At 45.7% G+C, this 24,277-nt stretch overlaps 1 protein-coding gene across 1 annotated transcript in view; it reads right to left on the bottom strand.

Moving 5' to 3' along the window:
* Positions 1 to 3,226: 3,226 nt before the first annotated feature.
* Positions 3,227 to 24,277, bottom strand: part of LOC111847224 (tripartite motif-containing protein 16-like) — a 370,043-nt gene continuing 348,992 nt past the window's right edge. Inside the window, exon 6 of the mRNA XM_072711592.1 lies at positions 3,227 to 4,099. Coding sequence (XP_072567693.1) covers positions 3,570 to 4,099 — 530 coding nt within the window. The 3' untranslated portion in view covers positions 3,227 to 3,569. The remainder of the gene's footprint in view (positions 4,100 to 24,277) is intronic.

Genomic DNA, 24,277 nt, shown 5'->3' with positions numbered 1-24,277 from the left:
AGCACTAGCTCAAAGGATCCTGGTACGCCACCCAGTGGTGACACTAGAGATGCTGTTACTACCAGATCGGGGCGGATTTGTGCCAGGCCACAGTATTTGAAGGACTATGTTACATAAGTTATGTGTTGACTGTTGTTTGGTTTTGTAGTTTCTGACAGTGTATGTATACAAGTTGAAAGAAAAAAAAAAAAAGGAAGGATGTAACAATGTGATCATGTGACTCATGTTGTAGCACGGACTCTTTAGTATGTGACACTGTTTTTAGGAAGGTAACATGGCTGTTCAGTAAACCGAATGTTATAACCGTCCTGGTAGTTGCCTGAGTTATTTATATATTCACTCTTGAGAATGGGACGAGTGAAACAGTTAACATATGATTAATTTGATTATATTACTTATCTTTACCTCAGGACCGCTGTAGGTTTTGAGTCAATAAAATGTCTGCCGTCTGCCGCCCCCTGCTGGCCAAAGCATCGCCGCTGCGATATCAGGCTGCTGCGCTCAGTCACCAGAGAGCGCGGATTAAGTGTGTTACTCAGTTACACTTCGGGCAGCACTGAACCGGGACATTAATAGGATAGAATAGGAAGCCTTTATTGTCAGTGTCAGGGCTCTCAAGTGTCACGCATTGAGCGTGACAGTCACTCTTTTCAGTCTTTTGTCATGCACTCCCGCCACACATTGTATTTCTCACGCGGAAAAATAATTTGTAGGCTAATATTCCGCAGCGCCCAATATTTCTCAGACCGCGGCACAGTAGCGCCTCACTGTAAAACAAGCGCGTCTCCGCTGCAGTCATAATGCCATATTGGTGCGTTTGATTTTCTCTCGGAACTCGGAAATTCTGAGTTGAGTGACGTCCGACAATCTCCCGTTCGAGCTACCACATCTCGGAACAAACATGGCTGCCTCCATGAACGCGCTGCTGTGTGTTGTTCCTTTATGTTTTAGCAGATTTCGAGTGAGATTATTTTTTCCGAGAGACAAACAAACAAGAAATACGAACTAGACAAACCACATTAAAAGCTTTATAAAATATTTTAGTACATTCATAGCGATATTCTTTTTTCGAGAGGCAAACAAACTACAAACAAACCAAAGACATTAACAAGTCTGGTAAAAATCTGATATTGCATGATAGGATACTGTTTACGGTCATGATATTTATAAAATAGAATTACTGTTGAGTGTGTAAGCCACCATGTTGAAATTACGTCACAGGGGCAACTCGGACAACAAAATCTTGTTTCCGACGTGAAGTGATGTTATTCGTGACGTTTTTATCCGAGTTCCGACTTGGAGAGAACGAACGCACCATTAGAGCCTGTACTTACCAGCCAATCAAAAAAAAGAAAGGGCCTACACAATAGCCAATCAGAAAATATTACTATTGTATCTGGGTTAAACGCAACCAAACAACCAATGAAAAGGCATCCTATGGTATGTCACTCTTGCCTGTCCTCAAAACTTGAGAGCCCTGTAGTGTACAGGTAGCAAATACAACATAAAGACAGAAATATATAAAATGTACATATAGAGGGGAGGGGAAAAGCCCCCCCCCCCCCCCCCCACTCATCAGGATTACATTTCATTACATTTTATTTTATTCATAATCAGAATTCACTTTATTGGTACAGCTGCATGTAGTATGATTTTGTTTTGGCAGTTTTTGTGCATTCACAGTCAACATAGAACAGAAGTCAGAGAAAAACAGTCATATTCTGCATGGGTTTGGCAAGCTGAACAAACATTCAATTTTGTCTAACATACGTCACACTTCAGACAGAGTAAAAAGGTGGTTAAAAAGCAGAGATTTTACCTTTTTGCCATGGAGAAGCAGCGACATGTGACACTCTGATAAGGTAAAAATGATTCCTCCAGCACACAGTAAGCTATCCCAGTATGCACAGGGACACGGGGGAATTTATATTATAAACCCAAAACCCTGGACAGAGGGGTTCAGTGAATGAGGAGGTGAAGCTGTACAGGAGGGTCAGACCATCAGAGGAGACTCTGTAGAAGGACAGAGTACCAGCCGCCCAGCAAGGTTATTATCGTCAACGAAAATGAACGAAATAACGAAAACTAGAATTGAAAAAACATTTTCGTTAACTGAAATAAATAAAAACGACAATTAAAAGAAAAAACGATAACTAACTATAACTGTATTGTGCGTTGACAAAACTAACTAAAACGTACTGAAATTATAGATGAAATGTCCTTCGTTTTCGTCTTTGTCAATTTATTTATGTCGATTTATTTCGCTCTAGCAGTTTTACGTGAGCTGGCGGCACCGTATGGCACCTCTCTGTCCGTCACTTCTTGTTTACAGTCGGCTTTTGCTCACCGCTTTACCTGGAAAAATGGCGACGACAAAAGTTGGGAGAAGGCGAAGAAAGTCCTATCTGGAATTTCTTTGACTATGACAGCGAGACAGATAAGAGCAGGTGCATTGTAGAAACAGGCGACAAAATATGTGGGATACTTCTCAAGGGAAAAACCCCCACAAATCTGAAAGTCCACTTGAGAAGCTCGCATAAGACGGCTAATCGCGAGTACCTTGACCAAGTAGCCTCTTTGATTAGCTCCCCCGAAAGAGAAGCAACATCCCGGCCAGGTAGCACCGGGAAGGAGGAGACAACCATAATGGACTGCTTTCACTGACAACCAAACAGCTGCTGGTTAGTAAATACGCAGGAACACCACAAGACTTAATTTCCTTTTTGTTGACAATATTGGACGTATGGGTAACATAGAAAAGCAAAGCACATCGGCATCAAGCCCCCGGGGAAGACCCAGGACACGCTGGAGAGACTATATGTCTCGGCTGGCCTGGGAACACCTCGGGATTCCCCCAGAGGAGCTGGAGGAAGTGGCCGGAGAGAGGGAAGTCTGGGTTTCCATGCTGAGACAATCCTGTTGTGCAATGGTTTTTGAGTTTGTTAATGTTTTTCTCAGATTGAGCTCCCTGAGACTCCTGGGTGTCAAGAAATGTGACGTGTGCCTCGTGAATGGGTTTATATTCTTATGTTCATGTGTGTCTTTAGTCTATTGGCTATTTTGATTTGTACCAGGCACACTACCTGTATCCAACATTAGAAGCAGTATCACACACATTTTGCACTTAATAGGATAGAATAGGAAGCCTTTAATGTCAGTGTACAGGTAGGAAATACAATATAAAGACAGAAATATATAAAATGTATGTATAGAGGGGAGGGGAAAAGCTCCCCCCCATTCATCAGGATTACATTTCATTACATTTTATTTTATTCATAATCAGAATTCACTTTATTGGTACAGCTGCATGTACTATGATTTTGTTTTGGCAGTTTTTGTGCATTCACAGTCAACATAGAACATAAGTCAGAGAAAAACAGTCATATTCTGCATGGGTTTGGCAAGCTGAACAAACATTCATTTATTTTTGTCTAACATACGTCACACTTCAGACAGAGTAAAAAGGGTTATACGGGTTAAAAAGCAGAGATTTTACCTTTTTGCCATGGAGAAGCAGTGACATGTGACACTCTGATAAGGTAAAAATGATTCCTCCAGCACACAGTGAGCTATCCCAGCATGCACAGGGACACGGAGGAGTTATAAAGACAAAACCCTGGACAGAGGGGTTCAGTGAATGAGGAGGTGAAGCTGTACAGGAGGGTCAGTCCATCAGAGGAGACTCTGTAGAAGGACAGAGTACCAGCCGCCCAGTCCAGATACACTCCTACTCTGCGGGAGCCTGAAGGCTTTATGGGTATGACAGTCTGTTTATTATTGTGACAGACAGAGTAACTGTCAGGATAGCAGCACAGCATCCATGACTTGTCATTGTGTCCAAACCCACAGTCACAGTCTCCTTTCCTCCCGATTCCTTTATAAGTCACTGCTATCCAGGCTCCATTTCCACTCCACTCAGCCTCCCAGTAACAGCGACCAGTCAGACTCTCTCTGCACAGAACTTGGTACCAGATGTCAAATCTCTCTGGATGATCAGGATATGGCTGCTCCTCTTCCCCCCATGTCACCTTCCTGTTCCCCTCTGACAGAGACAGGTATCTGTTTGCTGTGTTGGGGTCCAGCGTCAGCTGGCAGGAGTCTGTAGACAAGAGGAAGAGCGATTAATCCCATCACGAAGCCCAGCATCTCCATAATTATCACTGTCACACCTCACACACTCACTAACACAGAACTCGCTCCAATACACACAATTTATTCCCAATATACTCATGTAGACGCCCGAGTCTGCGGCGCTCCGGCTGCCCCCTGCGCTGTGAGACACGCCGCGCTGAGAGACTCGCTGGGGACCAAACTGCACTTTAGCTTGCGGTCTATTATTCTGTACGATACACAAAATATAAAAATGAAGCAGGAATTCAAGTATGTGAAATACCTCAGGAAATGTCGGACGCCCGCGCGACGCCGGCGGGAAGACGCGCCAAAATGATGCGCGTGTTAAACTAATAGGCTTAATTACAGGTAGATAAAATTACAAACAGCATTTATCAAACATGTTAACCATAAAATTATACGACACAGATTACCACTAAAAGTGAGCTTGTCTTTACGTCACAATATGACCTTCTTTCAAACCACTTTGGACACACACCTCTCTCCAGCAGCGAGCCGACGCGATGCTCTCAACGCGAACGCGGACGCATCTAGGCTGGTTCTCCGCAAAGCGCAACACTGCACCGCGCATGCGTACACGGAAACCACAGCAGTGAGGTCTGTGTATATTTCCCTACGTTTTACAAATTCTTTTTTTCCCCCCTCCACCACCCCCCCTCTGCGGAGGACTGCTTTATTTCTATTTAAATATTTATTTATTTATTTGTTTTTATTTACTTCCTCATACTTCCTCAAGAGAAGGAGAGGGAGCGAGAGGGGGGAAAAAGGAGAAGAAGGGGGATAGAGAGAGAGAGGGAGAGAGAGAGAGAAAAACAAAAAACTGAATCTGCTTCAATGTCTGCTGAAGAGAGAAAACAACAATCAACATCTGTATGAATCACATCGAAAATCAAACGTTAAATGTTATTGAACAGCACACACACCCAGCATTACAACACATGCCCAGAAGCAACAGCCGATCAAGACAGCGCGCGTCCATGTGCACCTGTCCGCACACCTGTGTGTGTCAGTGCGCTATTGTTCATTAGGTTTCTCCATGTAAATGTCTAGTAGTGTGTGTGGGGAGCCACAGCCCCGCCCCCCCAGGACATGAAGCTGACATGGAGGAGACCCGGGCCCCAGACACCCAGAAAAGGGCAGAGGATAGTTCCGGAGGGGGGTCATCCAGCAGCCACATCGCAGGAGCCCCAGGGGGCCGTGGTGGCGAGCCCGCAGGCTCCGCCCACAGCCGGCCACACCAGGGCAGACCGGAGCCCGGGTCCAGAGATCCAAGGGCCTCCCCACCCCCCAGCCAGGGCCCGACAGAGCCGGGAGGGCCAGGCCCCGCCAGGAAACCGCCGAGAATGAGCCAGCACACACCAGAGCATCCAACCCCGGACATCGAGAACCACCAACGCATCGGCAGCCGAAGGCCCCATCCACCAGCAGGGAGTGTGGCGGGGGGAATAGAGCCTGAGATGTTATTTCAGGTGGAGTCTAAGACCCAACCTGACACATGCGTATAGACAAACAGGCGCACACATACACAAGCATGCTTGTATACGTTTTACAAATTCAAAGCGCCAGTTCACAGGGTTGCCAACTTTGATCAACTGGCTGGCGTGAGATTTTCAGTTCTGAACAAGGCTGCACACACATGCATACGCATTTATATGTATGTAGCAGTTCTATCACCTTGTAAATTGCCTGTAGGGTTTGCAAACTACCGTGCTTCGTCTGTGCATCTACATGAGGTTAACGCGACGCATGCGCAAGATGCAGTACCACCAGAAATTGGGGTGGCAGTATGGTCACGTTTTGTCACGGGACATTGTCTTTACATACGGTACAGATAGTATTAAAGTAGCATCTTATTTTTTAAGAATGAGTGGCCAGAAGAACTGTATATTTTCAGAGGCAAGAAAGAAAATATTCCAAACACTATTTTGTCCTTCTGTGTACAGCGGCTTCAAAATTTAATGGCAGTATAAGTTTGAAAAGCAGTCTCATGTATACAAAGTACAATGGAATTTTAACTTGAAATTCTTACTTGCCAACTTTCATAAGTAGCGTTATTTTTCAACACAGTTCCATTCATCCATCCATCCATTTTTTGCCACTTACCTAATCTAATATACATAATATATAATCTATAATGTAGTATATATTATATATAATCTCTCAGGGTACATAATATAATATACCCTGCGAGAGAGGGCAACGTGTGGCGCAGTAGGCCAAGCCGTGTGCCTGTAATCGCAATGTCGCCGGTTCAAGCCCAGCAAGACCCTCAACCCCAAGCTCCCTGGGCGCTGCTACAGGTGGCTGCCCTTCGCGGACAGCTTGCTCTACAAAGAAGTAGGCGTTGAGGTAGGCGTAAAAAAGATTTTCCCCACGGGGATTAATAAAAGTGTCAATTATACAATCTCTGGTTCTGCCCAGGGGCCTCCTCCCAGTAGGACATGCCCTGAAACATCCAACTCCGAGAGAGTGGTGTTCAAGCTTAACCTCCTCAGTTCCACAATCAGCCTTTGAGGGACATATTGAAGTCCATGAATAACATTCTAATATATGTGATTCTCTTATCCAAATGTGTCAGGGAAAGGTGACGGGCAGAGGCTATGGTGTCCCCAGTAGACCTGTTGGACCAGTATGCAGATTGGAGAGGGTCTAGAGAGGTAGGAAGATTGGTCTTTATGTCTGCCATGACCAGCCGTTCGAAGCGCTTCATGATGATTGACATGAGTGCTATGGAGCAATAGTCATTCAGGCTAGTCACTGATGGCTTCTTCAGCACTGGGACGATGGTGGTTGATGTGAAGCATGCTGGGACAGACAACTGGCTTAAAGAGGTGTTGAAAATGTCTGTGAGCACACCAGCCAGGTGGTCAGTGCATTCTCTCAGCACACGGCCAGCTATGTTGTCAGGTCCTACAGCCTTGTGTGGGTTGACTCTGGATAGAGTACTCCTCACATCAGCTGTGGACAGACAGAGTAACTTGTCGTCGGCTCCTTATTCTGTACATCAGAGTCTGCAAAAAAGTTGTTTAGCTCTTCTGGAAGGGAGACATCACTACCACTGATGTGTGGGTTGGGCTTGTAGATCGTGATTGGCTGAATGCCCTGCCATATGCGGCGTGTGTCTTTGGTGCAATTAAATTGTTCATTGATCCTCTGTGCACTTTTATGTGCCTGATTGGCTATCCTCATATAGCTCGGGACAGGTTGCCTCTGGACGTCCTGAGGGCAGCCTTGTCTTTAGGTCTTAAAGCTGCATATCTGATTCTTAGCTGTGTGCACACTTCCCCCGTCATCCAGGGCTTTTGGTCGGCTCTCGTGGTTATCGATCACAGAGTTTATATACTCCTCCAGGTTGATGGCATCACCATTTATAGCAGCCTCCTGAAAAATGTCCCAGTCAGTAGATTCAAAGCAGTTTTAGAGAGCTGAGACGGCACCAGCTGGCCACACTCTTACTGACTGGTTTGTTGAGTTTCAGCAGGGATTTATACGCAGGAACCATTAACACAGTGACATGGTCTGAGTAGCCGAGGTGAGGGGGGGGAAGGGCCTTGTATGCTCACAAACGTTGTACAAACATTGTCCAGACAGATTCTCTCTCTAGCTGGGAGGTTCACATGTTGGAAGAATTTGGGGGAAACTCGCTTCAGATTTGCCTGATTGAAGTCTAAAGCAAACAAAAGACCCCTAATGATGAGAAAAATATTGGAAACAGGTTTTCCCTTGCCCGGACGCGGGTCACCAGGGCCCCCCCCGGAGCCAGAACTGGGGGTGGGGCTCGATGGCGAGCGCCTGGTGGCCAGGCCTATACCCATGGGGCCTGGTCGGGCACAGCTCGCCACCCATTGGAGGGGCCATAGGAGTCGGGTGTGTTGTGAGCTGGGCAGTGGCCAAAGGCGGGGACTTTGGCGGTCCGATCCTCGGCTGCAGAAGCTAGCTCTAGGGACATGGAATGTCACCTCTCTGATGGGGAAGGAGCCTGAGCTGGTGCGCGAGGTAGTGAAATTCCGGCTAGACATAGTCGGGCTCACCTCGACGCACGGCTTGGGCTCTGGAACCAGTCTTGGACCCTCTTCCACTCTGGAGTTGCCTGCGGGGAGAGGCGCCGAGTGGGGGTGGGCATACTTATTGTCCCCTGGCTGGGCGCCTGTACATTGAGGTTTACCGCAGTGGACAAGAGGGTAGACTCCCTTCGCCTTCGGGTGGGGGGACGGGTTCTGACTGTTGTTTGCGCTTATGCACCGAGCGGCAGTTCAGAATACCCACCCTTTTTAGACTCTCTGGAAGGGGTGTTGGAGAGCACTCCTTCTGGGGACTCTCTTATTCTGCTGGGGGACTTCAATGCTCACGTGGGCAGTGACAGTGAGACCTGGAGTGGCGTGATTGGGAGGAACGGCCCCCCCGATCTGAACCCGAGTGGTGTTCTGTTGTTGGACTTCTGTGCTCGCCACGGACTGTCCATAATGAACACCATGTTCAGGCATAAGGGTGTTCATATGTGCACTTGGCACCAGGACACCCTAGGCCGCAGTTCGATGATAGACTATTTTTTTTTGTCATCGGACTTGCGGCCGCATGTCTTGGACACTTGGGTGAAGAGAGGGGCGGAGCTGTCAACTGATCACTACCTGGTGGTGGGTTGGTTCCGCTGGTGGAAGCGTATAGTGAGGGTCTGCTGGGAACGTCTGGCGGAATCCCCTGTCAGGATGAGTTTCAACTCCTACCTCCGGCAGAACTTTTCCCATGTCCCAGGGGAGGCGGGGGACATTGAGTCCGAATGGGCCATGTTCCGCGCCTCCATTGTGGAGGCGGCTGACCGGAGCTGTGGCCATAAGGTGGTCGGTGCTTGTCGCGGCGGCAATCTGCGAACCCACTGGTGGACACCAGTGGTGAGGGATGCCGTCAAGCTGAAGAAGGAGTCCTACCGGGCCTATTTAGCCTGTGGGACTACAGAGGCAGCTGATGGGTACTGGCAGGCCAAGCGGGATGCAGCTTCGGCGGTCACTGAGGCAAAAACTCGGGTATGGGAGGAGTTTGGCGAGGCCATGGAAAACGACTTCCGGATGGCTTCGAGGCGATTCTGGTCCACCATCCGGTGGCTCTGGGTGGGAAAGCGGTGCAACATCAACACTGTTTATGGTGGGGATGGGGTGCTGCTGACCTCAACCCGGGACGTTTTGGGTCGGTGGAAGGAGTACTTCGAAGACTTCCTCAATCCCACCGACATGCCTTCCGATGTGGAAGCAGAGTATGGGGACTTGGGTGTGGACTCCCCTATCTCTGGGGTGGAGGTTGCTGAGGTGGTTAAAAAGCTCCTCGGTGGCCGAGCCCTGGGGGTGGATGAGATCCACCCAGAGTTCCTTAAGGCTCTGGATGCTGTGGGGCTGTCTTGGTTATCACGCATCTGCAGCATCGCGTGGACATCGGGGGCAGTGCCTCTGGACTGGCAGACCGGGGTGGTGGTCCCCCTCTTTAAGAAGGGGGACCAGAGGGTGTGCTCCAACTATAGGGGGATCACACTCCTCAGCCTCCCTGGTAAGGTCTATTCGGGGGTTCTGGAGAGGAGGGTCCGCCGGATTGTCAAACCTCAGATTCAGGAGGAGCAGTGTGGTTTTCGCCCCGGCCGTGGAATGGTGGACCAGCTCTATACTCTCCGCAGGGTTCTGGAGGGTTCATGGGAGTCTGCCCAACCAGTCTACATGTGTTTTGTGGACTTGGAGAAAGCATTCGACCGTGTCCCTCGGGGAGTCCTGTGGGGGGTGCTCCGGGAGTATGGGGTGCCGGGCTTCCTTTTAAGGGCTGCATCAGTCTGTCATGGTGAAGAAGGAGCTGAGCCAAAAGGCGAAGCTCTCGATTTACCAGTCGATCTACGTTCCTACCCTTACCTATGGTCATGAGCTGTGGGTAGTGACCGAAAGAATGAGATCGCGAGTGCAAGCGGCCGAAATGAGTTTCCTGCGCAGGGTGGCTGGGCTCTCCCTTAGAGATCAGAGTAGAGCCGCTGTTGACCGGAGGGATTTCTGCTGGTAGGAATCAAAATAAAGGTTATGCACAGCTTTTTATGCATGAACTACATACAAGCACAGGTAAAACTACCTGCTCAGCAATTCTGTCTGACGCACCTCCGATGGTGCCGCTTGGCCGGCTGCAGGGTTGTCAGCCGGGAGCCTCCCTTCACAGATGTTTCGCTCCTTAAATCCCGGAACATCTCAGGGTGGTGGAGCAGCGAAAGGGACGTTTCCCTAACACTCCCTGCAGCCTTCCCTAAGATCCCTCTCTCCCCCACGCCTTGTCCTTCCTTCGGACCCAGAGCCAGAAGCTCCCTTACTCTGCCTCATGAGCTAGATCTTGCATTGCTCTCCTCTTCTTGTGGCCTGTGAGACCAAAGGTTTTCAGGAGCCGCTGCATGGATGTTCCAGCAAAGCCCCTGCACCCGACTTCCACCGGGAATGTAAGAGCCCTCCAGCCGGCTTTAGAGCATGCAGCAGCCAAGTCTGCACACCTCTCTCTCTTCCTCTCATAGGCAGCCTCCATCTCCTCCTCCCATGAGACGGTCAGCTCCACCAGAATGACTACTTTGGCGGGTGCTGACCAGAGCACTATGTCAGGGCGAAGGGGTGAACTGGTGATCTGCACCGGAAATTTCAGCTGGCGACCTAAATCCTCTCTACCCCCGGGGACAAGAGGGTGACCCCTGCATTGGTGCTGCACTGTGCTACTCCCCCTTGCCTAACGAACTGGATCCATCCCTCGGATGATGGGATGCTGGCACAGTTTACCTCCCGCCTCCGTGTCTCCAGCAGCTCAGCCAGCTTGCACGGGACTTTGTCGTGCCACCATCTATATCTGCCCTGTGCCAGTGCTGCCTTGCAGCTGCAAAGGATGTGCTTGAGGCCTGGGTTTGGGTAGCTGCAGAGGTAGCAGGGTTCTTCTGAGCCATACCAGGTGAAAATGTTACGGGGGCTGAGCTAATCATATCCGCCCAGGTAATGGTCCTGCTGGTCACAGCTTCCCAGGTGGATCATTTGCCGTGCTGCTGTTAGCTCACTGCTGTAACTTTGTAGTGCTCCTCATCCATTTTGGTCACCTCGCAGATGATGAGATCTTTCCTCTCTTTCTTGTTGGTTTTAGACCATCTTAGTGCTGGTGTTTCCCATCCTAATCCAGCTCTGCCAGGCTGCGTAAAGCCCACAATCTCCTGGTGTTTCAGCTTCTCTGTGGCTAAATCCATTGCTTGTGCTACATTCCACTTTCGTCAGGTCCGGACTTGTATGTCTGCATTTCGGATTGACGGGTCTGGCGAATCTCTTAGCTCAAATAGCAGTCTTACCTTCTCCTTCTTGTAGCCCAGGCTGATTGACTGAAGTGGGACTGTAGCATATTTTTGCCAAAGAGTGCTGCATTGGAGAGGCTGCGGGGAAGGCCGAGCCACTTCCAGATGTAATTGTTAGCCTTTGCTTCCAGTTTCAGGACTGTTGTCATGGTGATCTCGCACAGCTTCAGTGGCCACATTATGCGTTTGTTCAGGGTGAACTGGTTGCACAAAACCTTGAATTTTCCGGGCAGGGAGCACTGATTGATCTTGTGAAGGCCGTCCATGAGTTGAGTTGTAACAGCTGAGGTCATATGCTTGTCGGAAAGATCAGCCGTATATAGCCTTCCGAGGTTTCGCACTGCTTCTTCCACTATCAGGGGAATCCTTTCGCCATCCACGGTGAAACAGATGTTGTCATTCCTAACCCCTTTCTGGATTGAGAGGCTGCAGGACATTGTGGGCTTGATTTTCATGCGGAGCCATGCTAGCAATTCCTTCAGCCTTTTTAGGAGTTTTGCTGTGCAGGCTGCTGTTTGGAGGAGCGTGGTGACATCATCCATGTAACTCCGTATGGGCAGGAGTCTTTGGCCTGTTTGGGGCTTTGCCCCTCCAACCATTTGTCTCCCACCTATCAGGATAATCTCGAAAGCAGATGTAAAGAGGATGGAAGAGATGGAACATCCCATTGCTATTTCCTTCTCCAGCTGGTGCCAGGCAGTTGTGATGTCCCGGATTGTGTAGCAAACATATAGGCTATTGAAGTAGTTTGCTATCAGCTTCTGGATGCTTGATGGTACATGGAAAAACTCCCGGGTGAACGTGATGAGCTGGTGGGGAACTGAGCCGAAGGCGTTTGTGAGGTCTAACCAGACGACATGCAGGTCCGACTTGCTGTGCCTGGCTCTCTGGGTTTTTTCCCAAATCATTGTAGCGTGTTCCACGCAGCCAGGGAATCCTGGGACGCCTGCCTTCTGGCAACCAGTATTGATGTAACTGTTGACTAGGAGGAAGTTGGTCAGGCATGTAGCCAGGATTGAGAAGATGATTTTCCCCTCCACGTTTAGCAGGGCAATGCCTCTGAACTGGCTGAGGTTTTTGGACTCCTTTTCCTTTGGGATGAAGGAATGATTGAATGATTTGGGATGCTGGGGGTACGCACACTATGCTGCAGTGCGGCGGGAGTAGGGGCCAAAAGTCGTACTAGGCGGAATTGGCGCACAGAAAACAAAATTATGTTGTGGACAGGAAATGGGAGCCCAATGAACACAATGTGGACTTACAATCTTCTTTGTTCGTATGTCTGAAAGTTCGTAAGTAGAGGAACGTCTGTAGATCCAACATAACGGAATACATATGAACCTTTTCTCTTACTTTCACCTACATTAATTTTTGAAACCGGTGGAAACGCAGGCAGGTTCTCAAAAGGCAGCAAGTGAAAACCAGCCCAGCACTGGCTCTGTGTTGGTGGAAATGAGGCATCAGTACAGTGTTCCCAGGTCCAGCCCAAGGTCTGCTTAAAATCTGCCCAGTGGAAGCTGAAACTAGCCCAATATGTGAAATCCCAGTATACTGTATCTCAAAGAAATAAACCAGTTTGTTGCATCCTTATCACATTCAAATACTGACTCCTGTCTTCTGCAATCCCCCCCCCCTTGTGAAACTGAACAGGTAAGAAGTGTGCGCACATACATTAACACGTAGGTCCTCTCTCTGTATAAACACACTGGATTAGAGGGTGAGTGCCACCTTCTGTATTTATGTTCGGGTGAGTAAGCCTAGTGTAGTCTGGGTTTTTATTTTCTATCTTTGGTTTTAGTTATAATCTTAACAGGGTAGGTAAGAGGTGTTATGTTTTGTTAATTTCTTTCCTTTGACGCGTCCATGTTCTTTTCCCTGGGTCTGGCCCATCCTCCCGTGTTCCCAGCACCCAAATCCCTGTATTGGTTCAGTCAGAAAGACTGAAAGTTATTGCTCACCATGAAACCATGACACTGAAATCTACTAATCAAGCCAGAAATCTTGATGTAGTTCTGGACTCAGACCTAAATATCAACAGTCACATAAAGACAATTACAAAATCAGCCTCCCACCATCTTAAAAACATAGCAAGAATTAAAGGATTTATCTCCAAACCAGATACAGAAAAGCTTGTTCATGTGTTTATTTTCTGAAGGCTAGACTATTGTAATGGTGTCTTCACAGGTCTTGGTAATAAATCAGTCAGACAGCTGCAGCTCATCCAGAATGCTGCCACCAGAGTCCTCACTAACACCAAGGAAGTAGAGCATATTACACAGGTCCTTAAATCACTGCACTGGCTTCCTGTGCATCACAGGATTGATTTTAAAATATTATTTTTTGTCTACAAGGCACTAAATGGCACTAATTTCCTTGAACGTTGTGAAGCATCCAGACCCCTGAGGGCATCTGGGAAAGGTTTACTCAGTGTCCCAGAATGAAGACCAAGCAGGGTGAAGCAGATTTTAGTCTCTATGCTCCCTGTCTGTGGAACAAGCTTCCTGAAGACCTGAGGTCTGCTGACATTGTCAGCTCATTACAATCAGGGCTTAAAACGTTACTGTTTGCTGCAGCTTTTCAATAAATTAAATCAGCAGGAGTTTAGTCATATGCTGCCTCTACAATGTCACTTCTTTTCAGTTAACAATTTATTTGTTATTTGGGCTTTTAGGCTTTTTAAAATTCTTTTAAATCAACAATGAATGCGTTTGCAATTCCCACCCCAAAGTTCCGAGGTACCAAAAAAGAAAGGGTACTTTGTGTACTGGAACTTTTGGTACTGGTACTCGACCCGAAGTCAATGGAAAAGGGAAAGTACCTAAAGTACCGTACCTGGTGCAGTGGAAAAGCAGCCTGAATAAAATTGCCTTGCTTTGCAACTGGATTCAAAGGCTACTGACATAAACAACTCATGTAAACGTGAAAGACCAGGAGGCAGCAGGAGAGAGAAAGAGAAGCTCCACTAGCAGAAGAAAATGAAACACAATAAAACACACTCCACCTCATACAGGGAGAGAGAAGCGTGTGTGTGAACAGACTCACATTGTAAGAATTCTGCTCTGGTCGTGGGCACTAATACCGGTAGGATGGTGTCTTTGGTAACTAGAAGGAGACAGAGAGAAACAGGGATGTGAGTAAAAGGAATTTCCTTGTGGGGGATGGACTTCACTCACTGTGGAGACACCAGCAGTAGATTATTATCATTATGAGGGACAATAAAAGGCATTTTAACAAACTGCAAATCATGGTAAGTTACACATAATACTGATTTTTGGATTCTATACATGAGCTTTGCAGCCTGTAAAATTTGGAGCTCACTGGTTTTCATGAATACTTAGTCTTATTGGAAACAGAAACTGACTTTGTCACACCACCGTGAGGCTGACTGTACTACATAGTCTCTCTGCATGGTGTATATTAACATGAACAGACTGAAAAATGTTTTTATTTATTAACCTGTATGATGGATTTCTGCCGTTTTCTTTTTGCAAACATTCTCCAGTTGATCCTTCAGTTCAGAAACCACCTTCCTCATATTCTCAAAAGAGCAGCGTGGACTGACGGAGATTCTGGGTCCAAATCCAGCTTCAGGGGTGACAGGAAGACCCTGGCACCTCTACAGATACACAGTCTGATTAAACAGCTTCATCAAAACAAATGTGAATTGCAATCTAATTAACAAGACAATCAACAAATGACAGACTAATTGAAATACAAATGAGAACATGCATCCATTTGAATACTCTGGTTTTCTTATTGCCAAAGTAGTTGTTCTGTTACCTGGAGGAAATGGATGTGATCCTCTGTGTGTGAAAGTTGCTCCAGCTCAGAGTGTCTCTTCTTCAGTTCATCAATATCCTGCTTCAGTCTCTCCATGTCTCCTTCAGCCTGACTCACTGCAGCCTTCTCCTGATCTCTGATCAGCTCTGTCACCTCAGACCGTGTTCTCTCAATGGAGCTTATCATCTCAGTGAAGATCTTCTCACTGACCTCCACTGTTGACTGTGCTGAGGTCTGTTGGTGACACAGGGAGCAGAGGACGGTAAATTACAATTCGCCCCTTTTGAGACTCCAGAGAGCCTCATTGTACAATAGTGATGTGAGCTGACAGGAGGTATAAAAACAGCACAGGGCTGGGGTTTGGAGCGTCACGATGCTGGATGCCTCAGGTACTGAAACCCAGCCAGCACTGATTGGAAATGATCACTCATTAAGCTCATACACTGTCAGCTGCAGGGATTTGGCAGACTGGTGGCTGTATGGGGCAGGTTGGTTGTCACCATTGGGTCTCAGTTTAATAGGTGACTTTTTTGGTGTTTATTTACATTATGCTTGGTTGTGAAATTTTTCTCAAATGGGCCTTTTATGGTATTTTTCTAAATAAATAAGGTACTGCAGCAATTCCTGGTTAAACTCTGTTATCTAGCAACTTTGTCCCATTAAATATCTGACCCAGAAGAACCAACAGCAGCATTAATTTGATTAATACCCATAAGTCTATAAATCTGAGAGAAGATTTAATATGATCACAAGCCAGCTGTTATCTTCTCCTCAGGTTCATACTCACTGTGATTGAGGCCACAGCCTCTCTCAGCTCCTGCAGCTCCTTCTCTCTCATCTGAATTCTCTGCTGAAATTCCCTCTGAGTTTCACCCATTTGTTTCTACAGATTGTAAACAAGATGACAAAATAAGTTTGTTTCATTAGCTGAGATCATATTCATTAATCATCCTGTCCAGGGTGGACCCCAGCCTTGGGCCCTATGCTGCCTGGGAAAGGATCCAGGCACTTCCTGTGACCCTCACTGGGATTACTGGTTAGGAGATGGATGGATGGATGTAGAGGTGGGCCATATCATATCATTCATGATAATACCGGTAAAAAAAAAATTGCCCGGGGAAAAAAAAATATATCATGATATGCTAATTTCATGGCGTAAATACGTCACACCATTACGGATTACGCTCACATGCGGCACAAAGTTATTAAAGTTGTGATGGTGAAGGCAAACATGTATGGAAGCGGTACTGCTGAAGAATTAATTTCTAAAAGCAGCTACTTCAGTGGTGTGGAATTATTTTGTATTTGTATTTTCAGTTCATAACTCGCTGAAATCTTATTGTTGAAACATGAAGAAACGCTGGCTAAATCCGTTATCTCATCTTTTCAAAAGGTCAATTGTCAGAAGTATTAAAATTTGTAAAATTAGGTTAAATCGGCGAAAAAGTAAACCATGTCACCTTACTTTGTTTTACCTGCATCGGGGGCGTGTAGTGCCGCTCTCACCCGAAGATCGCTATTAACATTCTAAATAGCCGCATTAGCGCGTGTTCAGATCCCATTCGCATAGTAATTTGATGAACAACGCAATGGTGAAACGCGATCCAGATACATCCCCTTCAGCACCATAAAAGGGGCGGAGGGATATGGCCAGGTGACAATTGTTGTTTGTTCAGCATGATGGTAAATAAACAAGTCGCCTAACCTTGGAACATAGTTTATTAACTGACAGAGAATAACGTAACATAATGAACGTGCATCCTGCATATATCATTTTTCTACACGTGTTCCCCTGCTCACTCTAGTGCGCATGTGTGTAGATCGCTCCATCCAAGTACGGTACACATAGTAGGACAATAATCACCAACATTAAAACGGTGACTTGTCTACATCCCCTTTCCTTAGCTTATGTTCCGTATAAAGACAAAATGGGTGGACACTGGTTAGAACACAAACACTGCATGTGAATTAGAATTCAGCAGCTCTTAGTATCACCTGAAATTGCAAACGACCAGAAGAAAGGAAAAAAAAAAACATTAGACCAATAATATTCAAGAAACTGAAATTACAATGTAATTAATGTATATATATATATATATATGTTTATACATATACACTGTATATTGCATAACAACTAGAAATATTAGCTACAGCCAGGATAACCAACAGACCTGAAAATGAAATTATGCATGTATTTAGCCGACTAACATATATAGTCTCTGTATCTTGAATTTGGCTTGCAGACATGACCTGAGCATGTCCTGTAAGGACTTTTGGTTCCGGGAGGCACTGCAGAGTGCATCTCATCTTCAGACTGCTCAGTGTGTCTGACTGCTGGTGGTTGTTCTGTTACACTACTGTGGTCCTTGGACCCAAATCCGCTGTCCTGCAGATCAGGTTCTTTTTGAGAAGGTGCAGGCTCAGCTACAGGCAAAATGTGCCTGCGATTTCTCCTGTAGAGCTTCCTTTCCGAATTGATGATGTAAGATCTGGGATCTTTACACAACTCTGTCACTACACCTGATCGGTTGTAGCCTTGTGAAGTTTCCACTAACACTAGATATTGTTGACTGTGCCACTCAAATATATCAGCAGCAACAGTTGACCAGGGCAATTCTGGAATTTGATGCAGCTGGAGTGGCTCCTTCATGTGGTTTTGTGCTGTTACACACAGAGCAGGAACTGATCTCGTTTTCAATGTCCTGTGACAGAAATGGCCAGAAAACTATACCTCGTGCTCGTCTTTTAGTGGCATCTGTGCCAGGATGCCCTCTGTGCATGATATTGATGTATTCTTTTTGTATTGACTCTGGGATGACGGCTTTGGAGCCTTTCAGAATTACAGAATTATCAATTATTAGCTCATCCCTGAAAGGAAAATATGGACGAATGGCGTTAGGAAGGCAATGCGGCTTGCGCGGCCATCCGTGATTAATGAAAGTACTGAGAGTCTGTAGAGTCTTATCGTTGGCCGTGTGTTTCTTTAACTCCTCTAAACGTGAGGATGATATGCAGTTCACGGTCATCACTTCAAAACTATTGTCCTCTTCAAACTGTCGGATTGTAGAACTGCTGGGAGCTCGAGACAAAGTGTCAGCCAGATGCATTTGCTTTCCACTTTTGTATGTGAGTGTGATGTTGTATTTCTGAAGTCTCAGCAACATTCTTTGAAGCCTTGCTGGTGCTGCATGTATGGGCTTCTTCAAAATAGAGACCAAAGGCTGATGGTCTGTTTCTATGGTCACGGGTTTACCATAGATGTAATCATTAAATTTTGAGCACGCAAAAACAACTGCCAGCAGCTCCTTCTCTATCTGTGCATACCTGGTCTCAGTGTCAGTTAGTGTACGTCAAGCATAAGCTATAGGTTGCCCTTCCTGCAGGCATGCTGCACCAAGATGCATCACATGTCAAAGTCACTGGCTTGCTGACATCATAGTAGGACAGAACAGGAGGATTGGACAAATGTTGCTTTAGTGCGTAAAAAGCATTCTGATGCTGTGTGTCCCAAATCCACTCAGTGTCCTTGCGTATGAGCTGTCGCAAGGGAGCTGTCAGCTGACTAATGTTTGGAATAAATTTTCCAAGGTAATTAATCATTCCTAAAAATCTTTGCAAAGCTGGAACATCTGCTGGTGCTGGCATTTCACTGATCGCTTTAGTTTTGGAAGGATCGGCTTTAAGCCCTTCACTTGTAAAAACAGGGCCAACATAACTGACTTGGTTCAGTCTGAATCGACACTTCAGGGGATTAAGTCGCAGGTTAACTTCCTTGGCACGATTGAGTACTTTCCTCAAGTTGTCATCATGCTCTGCCACAGTTCTGCCACCAATAAGTATGTCATCAACAATAATAGCGCAGGGAAATCCTGCAAAAATCTGTTCCATTGAACGCTGGAACACCTCACTAGCTGAGTTGAGGCCAAACGGCATGCGAAGAAACCTATAGCGACCAAAGCATGTGCTGAATGTAGTTACTGTAGCACTGAGGACTGATGATCAAGTGTGACCTGCCAAAAGGAGTTCTTGGCATCCAAAACAGAGAATACAGTAGCATTTGACATAAGTGCAGCTACTTCTTCTACAGTCCGCATAGGGTAGTGTGGCCTTTTCAGAGCAGTGTTCAAATCTCTTGGATTAATACATATTCTGATCTCATCAGACCCCTTTTTATTAGTTGCCACCATAGATGACACCCAATCCGTTGGCTCAGAGACTGGAGTGATAACACCTATTTTTTGCATCCTGTCCAGCTCAGCTTTGACTCTGTCCTTCATAGCCAAAGGAATGCGATGTGCTGGACGCACAACTGGGCTGATGGCAGGGTCAAGCGTCATATGATATGTGACAGGCAGCTTCCCCAGCTCATCAGAGAAAAGGTCACCATATTCTTGTAGAATCTGCTGTGACAGGTCATCCCCAGTAATGCCTAACTGGTGAACATCCTTGCTAAATGATACAAGTCCCATTTTCGTACAAGCACTTATCCCTAACAGTGGCAGAACATTTTCATTAATAACAAAAAATGACAATGTATACAGCTGTCCTTGAAGGAAGCACTGCATCTTAGCCACGGCCAGAGTTTTAGTTCTGTTCCCACCATAAGCAACAAGGTTCACAGTCTGAACACATGGTCTTATTTGTTCATCAATCATTATGGAATCAAATGTCTTATTTGAGATCACATTGCACTTGGCACCTGTGTCTACTTTCATTTCTACCAAAATGCCATTAACTTGCAGGGTGACAAAAGCCTCATCCTTGTTTTTCATATTTACATCAGTTGAATGGACAGACTTTTGGAGTGTTATGCCATCAACATAAAATGTTTCATCAGCACTATCAACAGGATCAGGTTCTATCTGATGGACAGTCCTTCTAAATCTCTGCATGTTCTGAGCAGATTGTTTGGACTTGCAGCATTTCTTAAAATGATTCCACTTTTTGCAGGCATGACATTGTTGACCAAAAGCTGGGCATTTATTTCTCATGGCTACATGAGCACCACCACAATTGTTGCAGTTGACAATATTTTGTGGCCCCAATTTATCAGATTGATATTTCATTTTGTTGGCATCCATGTGATTTTTTACGAATTTAGGCACAATTACAACAACATTTGCAGCAGGATGTTGGGGAGTAGCAAGAGTTATATTATGCTCCTCAGTCATCTCATGAATTTGACAAATGGAGATTGCTTTTGCTAGTGTTAAAGCACTGTCATGCAGCAATACCTTTCTCAAACTATCATTGTTAATGCCACAAACTAGCCTGTCTCTAATGAGTTCTCCACTCAGATCGCCAAATCTGCAGCTCTTTGCTTTGATCCTCAGATCACTGACATATGATTCAATTGACTCACCACCCTTTTGATTCCGCGTGTTGAACTTGTGTCTTTCCATCGTATCGTTAGTTTGAGGACTACATATCTCTCTAAACTTTCTCTTGAGGCACTCAGGATCCTCTTTCGATTCCGCCGGGAAAAGCACTTGTCCTCTGTCTCCGGGCTCCCTCACTTCTGGCGCATATACAAACGATCGTTCATGTTCGATAGCCTCTGGTCCAGCCAAGTTAAGAAGGATGTAAGCCTGTGTTCGCAATGGCTTGTCAGAGTGTGCCGCTGCAATAAAAATATCATATTCTTGCTCAAAGATGCGCCAGTTCTCGGCGATATTACCATCAAAAACAAGCGGGTCGGGTCTCCGGAATCCATCCGCCATGGTCACTGTCGTTTAACCGGCAAGATAACTTCAGCGAGTATTAGTTTGTTAGTCAAAGGAAAAAAATAACTGCAGAACACCGTGGGCACCGCTTCTGACGCCATGTTGTTTGTTCAGCATGATGGTAAATAAACAAGTCGCCTAACCTTGGAACATAGTTTATTAACTGACAGAGAATAACGTAACATAATGAACGTGCATCCTGCATATATCATTTTTCTACACGTGTTCCCCTGCTCACTCTAGTGCGCATGTGTGTAGATCGCTCCATCCAAGTACGGTACACATAGTAGGACAATAATCACCAACATTAAAACGGTGACTTGTCTACAACAATGGCTCATTCATACACATGAAAGTTGCTACATATTCAATGAAAGGAGCCAGAAATAGTGACATGAGTTTGGTTTTTCTTTATTTATTTATCCAACTGAATGTTACAACTACACCATTTAGTCATCTTCATGTAGTTAAAAATTTACGATACAAAATGAGAATGTCTACCGTATTATTAGGAACAGGAAAATTCTGTTTCTGCAGAAAACATGACAGCAGCCAAGGCAGCCCTGATGGAGGAGTGGGGAATACAAACTAAAGTCTGATGCTTGACACTGATGCTGCACAAAATGTGATTGCCTGTGTCAGACACACAACCTGCATTGTACAGGCACTGAATTTGGTTGTGAAGCCATTGATCAGACACAAGGACCTGACGATATCAGATCCAAGGCAGGACACATTGTGCATGACCTACTTCAGAACCAGTACAACTGCTAGAGAAAGGCTTTGTCAAATCCAACAGCACATGGACAGACCCACTCTCAGAATGATTCAAGAAGTGGAAACCAGCTGGAATAGCACCTATTCAAGTGATCACATGATCAAGGAGAGCCAGTTGGTGCTGCATTGGTCACTCTAAAGACAGAGCACACAACCCTGACCTCAGAGGAATATCACATAATTTATTAGTATCTGGGTGTTTTATGTGATTTAATGAGGCAACTGTTGCACTTTCTGAAGAGAAGAGAGTATCAGGATCCAAGGTAATTCCTCTAATCCGCATGCTTAGACATGCAGTGAATCTGAAACTGTCCCAGACACAGAATGTCAAGGCCCAGCAGTTGTGCAAGAACAGTCGGAGAGTACTTTTTTCAACCAGGGAAACACATTTCACTGTATGTTGTACCAGCTATAACTACATGTGACAAATAAAGAATCTTGAATCTTGAAACCTCTTGAAGTTGCTCACTGAGAGGTTGTCAGTCTATGAGACCATGAGCATAATGACACTGGCCACACTGCTGGATCCAAGGTATAAAACCTCAGGTGTCTGTAACCAATCTAATGCTCAGGCTGCTGTGAAATGCCTTACAGCAGAGTATACATCCAGCATAAGATTATAGGAGGCCCAGCAGAACCCATCCACACCCACATGCATCCAGCCACCAGAACCAGAGCCTGCAGGAACCTCATCTGGTACTGCAATGCACACCGGTACTGTTGCAACCTTTCACATTTTAATGTTAATATTCAATTAAACTGAAATTGGATAAATAATTATTCTTGTACAGTACAAAATGTATAGTGTCTATAATGCACACTGTATATAATGCATAGTATATATAATGACTCATGCTCTGTTATTTTAGTTCCAGGTCTGTGGGATCTTCTGGACAATAATGTGGGGGTAGAGCAAACGGGTCAAGAGTTTGACAGCAGATGCTACTGTGGAGGTTCAGCAGTACCTCAGTGACCCAAATATACTGCGTTCTGAAGACTCTTTGCAGTTCTGGGATATGCAGAAGGCTGTGTATCCACACATATGAACTTGCAATACAGTTTCTCTGCACTCCAGCATCCTCTGTTCCGTGTGAGTGGATATTCTCTAAAGCAGAAGTTGTGAATAAAAAAAAACACAACTTAGTCCCCACACTGTTCAACAAATACTGTTCCTCAACAAAAATCTGTAGTCCAATGCCCCCTCTTGAGTTACACAAGCACCCCTTCCCAGGAAATTCAGAGGTAGCCCAATCCATAAGAAACTGCACAGCCCAACTTAACCAGTACATTCATGTTCATAAAGCACTACACACCACTCAAATATTTGCCTATTTGTATTTATTTTGATGCACTACACTCAGTCAAAATGAACTGATATTTACTTATTTGACCACCTAGTCTCACTAATGTTCACCATTTAGAAAAGCTTCGAGTACTGAATGATTTTTCAACAGACTTGCTTCAAAAAGTTTGTTTTGTCATCACTATGGGCAACTAAGGGAAGATAACCAAGAAAAACAAACAGGTAGAAAAACAGGCTGTGACTAAAGACAATGACTTAACATTCCACCACCAACACAAACAATGAAGCAGCAACAAACAGGAGGAAGACAAGCACTTAAATACAACAGACAACCGAACTAACAAAGAGGCAGATGTGACACATAAGACAATTAACCATTAACAATGGCGCAGGGAAAACAGGCAACAGGTGCAGTAACTTATACTAATGAACACAAGACTAGGAAAACTCCAACAAACACTGAAGGTAAGAAACACTAATCACACACTAGGAATTCAACACTTAGAAAATACAGAAACATGTGGAACATAATAAAACAAGGCACAAGCTTCACAAGGAGAACACAGAACTAATAAACACTAGGAAGAATAGAAAACCAATAATTAAATGAAAGAGGTGAGGTTGGTTCTTGACCAGCCTCAAACCTATGACCAGCTGGTCCCAGCCTCAGTGCTACACACTCAACCCACTGAGCCAAATGCAGCCATGAAGGGAAAAGGAAGATCACACTAGGGCCAAAGACAATGAGACGACAAAGGGGATGGACAGTGATGGCTGCTGGCCACACGGGGAAGAGACATAAGGACAGCGATGGCTGCTGGCCACATGGAGAAGAGACACAAGGACAGCGATGGCTGCTGGCCACACGGGGAAGAGACATAAAGACAGCGATGGCTGCTGGCCACACGGGGAAGAGACACAAGGACAGCGATGGCTGCTGGCCACACGGGGAAGAGACACAAGGACAGCGATGGCTGCTGGCCACACGGGGAAGAGACACAAGGACAGCACACTATGACGAAGCTTCATTATTTATGTCAAAGCTGCTCCACACTTTATTAATATTAGTGAAATGTGCCGGTAAAAGTTACATGAAGGTAAAATTAAAGCATGTAGGTAAGAATGTGTGTTCAGTAGCCTAGAAAATGGATGTGTGAATAGAAACATATAATAACAGTGTAATTGTTTATGTAGTTTTATATTGGGCTGTCTGGGGCTTGAATTCCTGGT

Source organism: Paramormyrops kingsleyae, chromosome 4 (assembly GCF_048594095.1).
Source record: "Paramormyrops kingsleyae isolate MSU_618 chromosome 4, PKINGS_0.4, whole genome shotgun sequence".
Lineage (NCBI taxonomy): Eukaryota > Metazoa > Chordata > Actinopteri > Osteoglossiformes > Mormyridae > Paramormyrops > Paramormyrops kingsleyae.
This window is presented reverse-complemented; position numbering and strand designations above follow the sequence as displayed.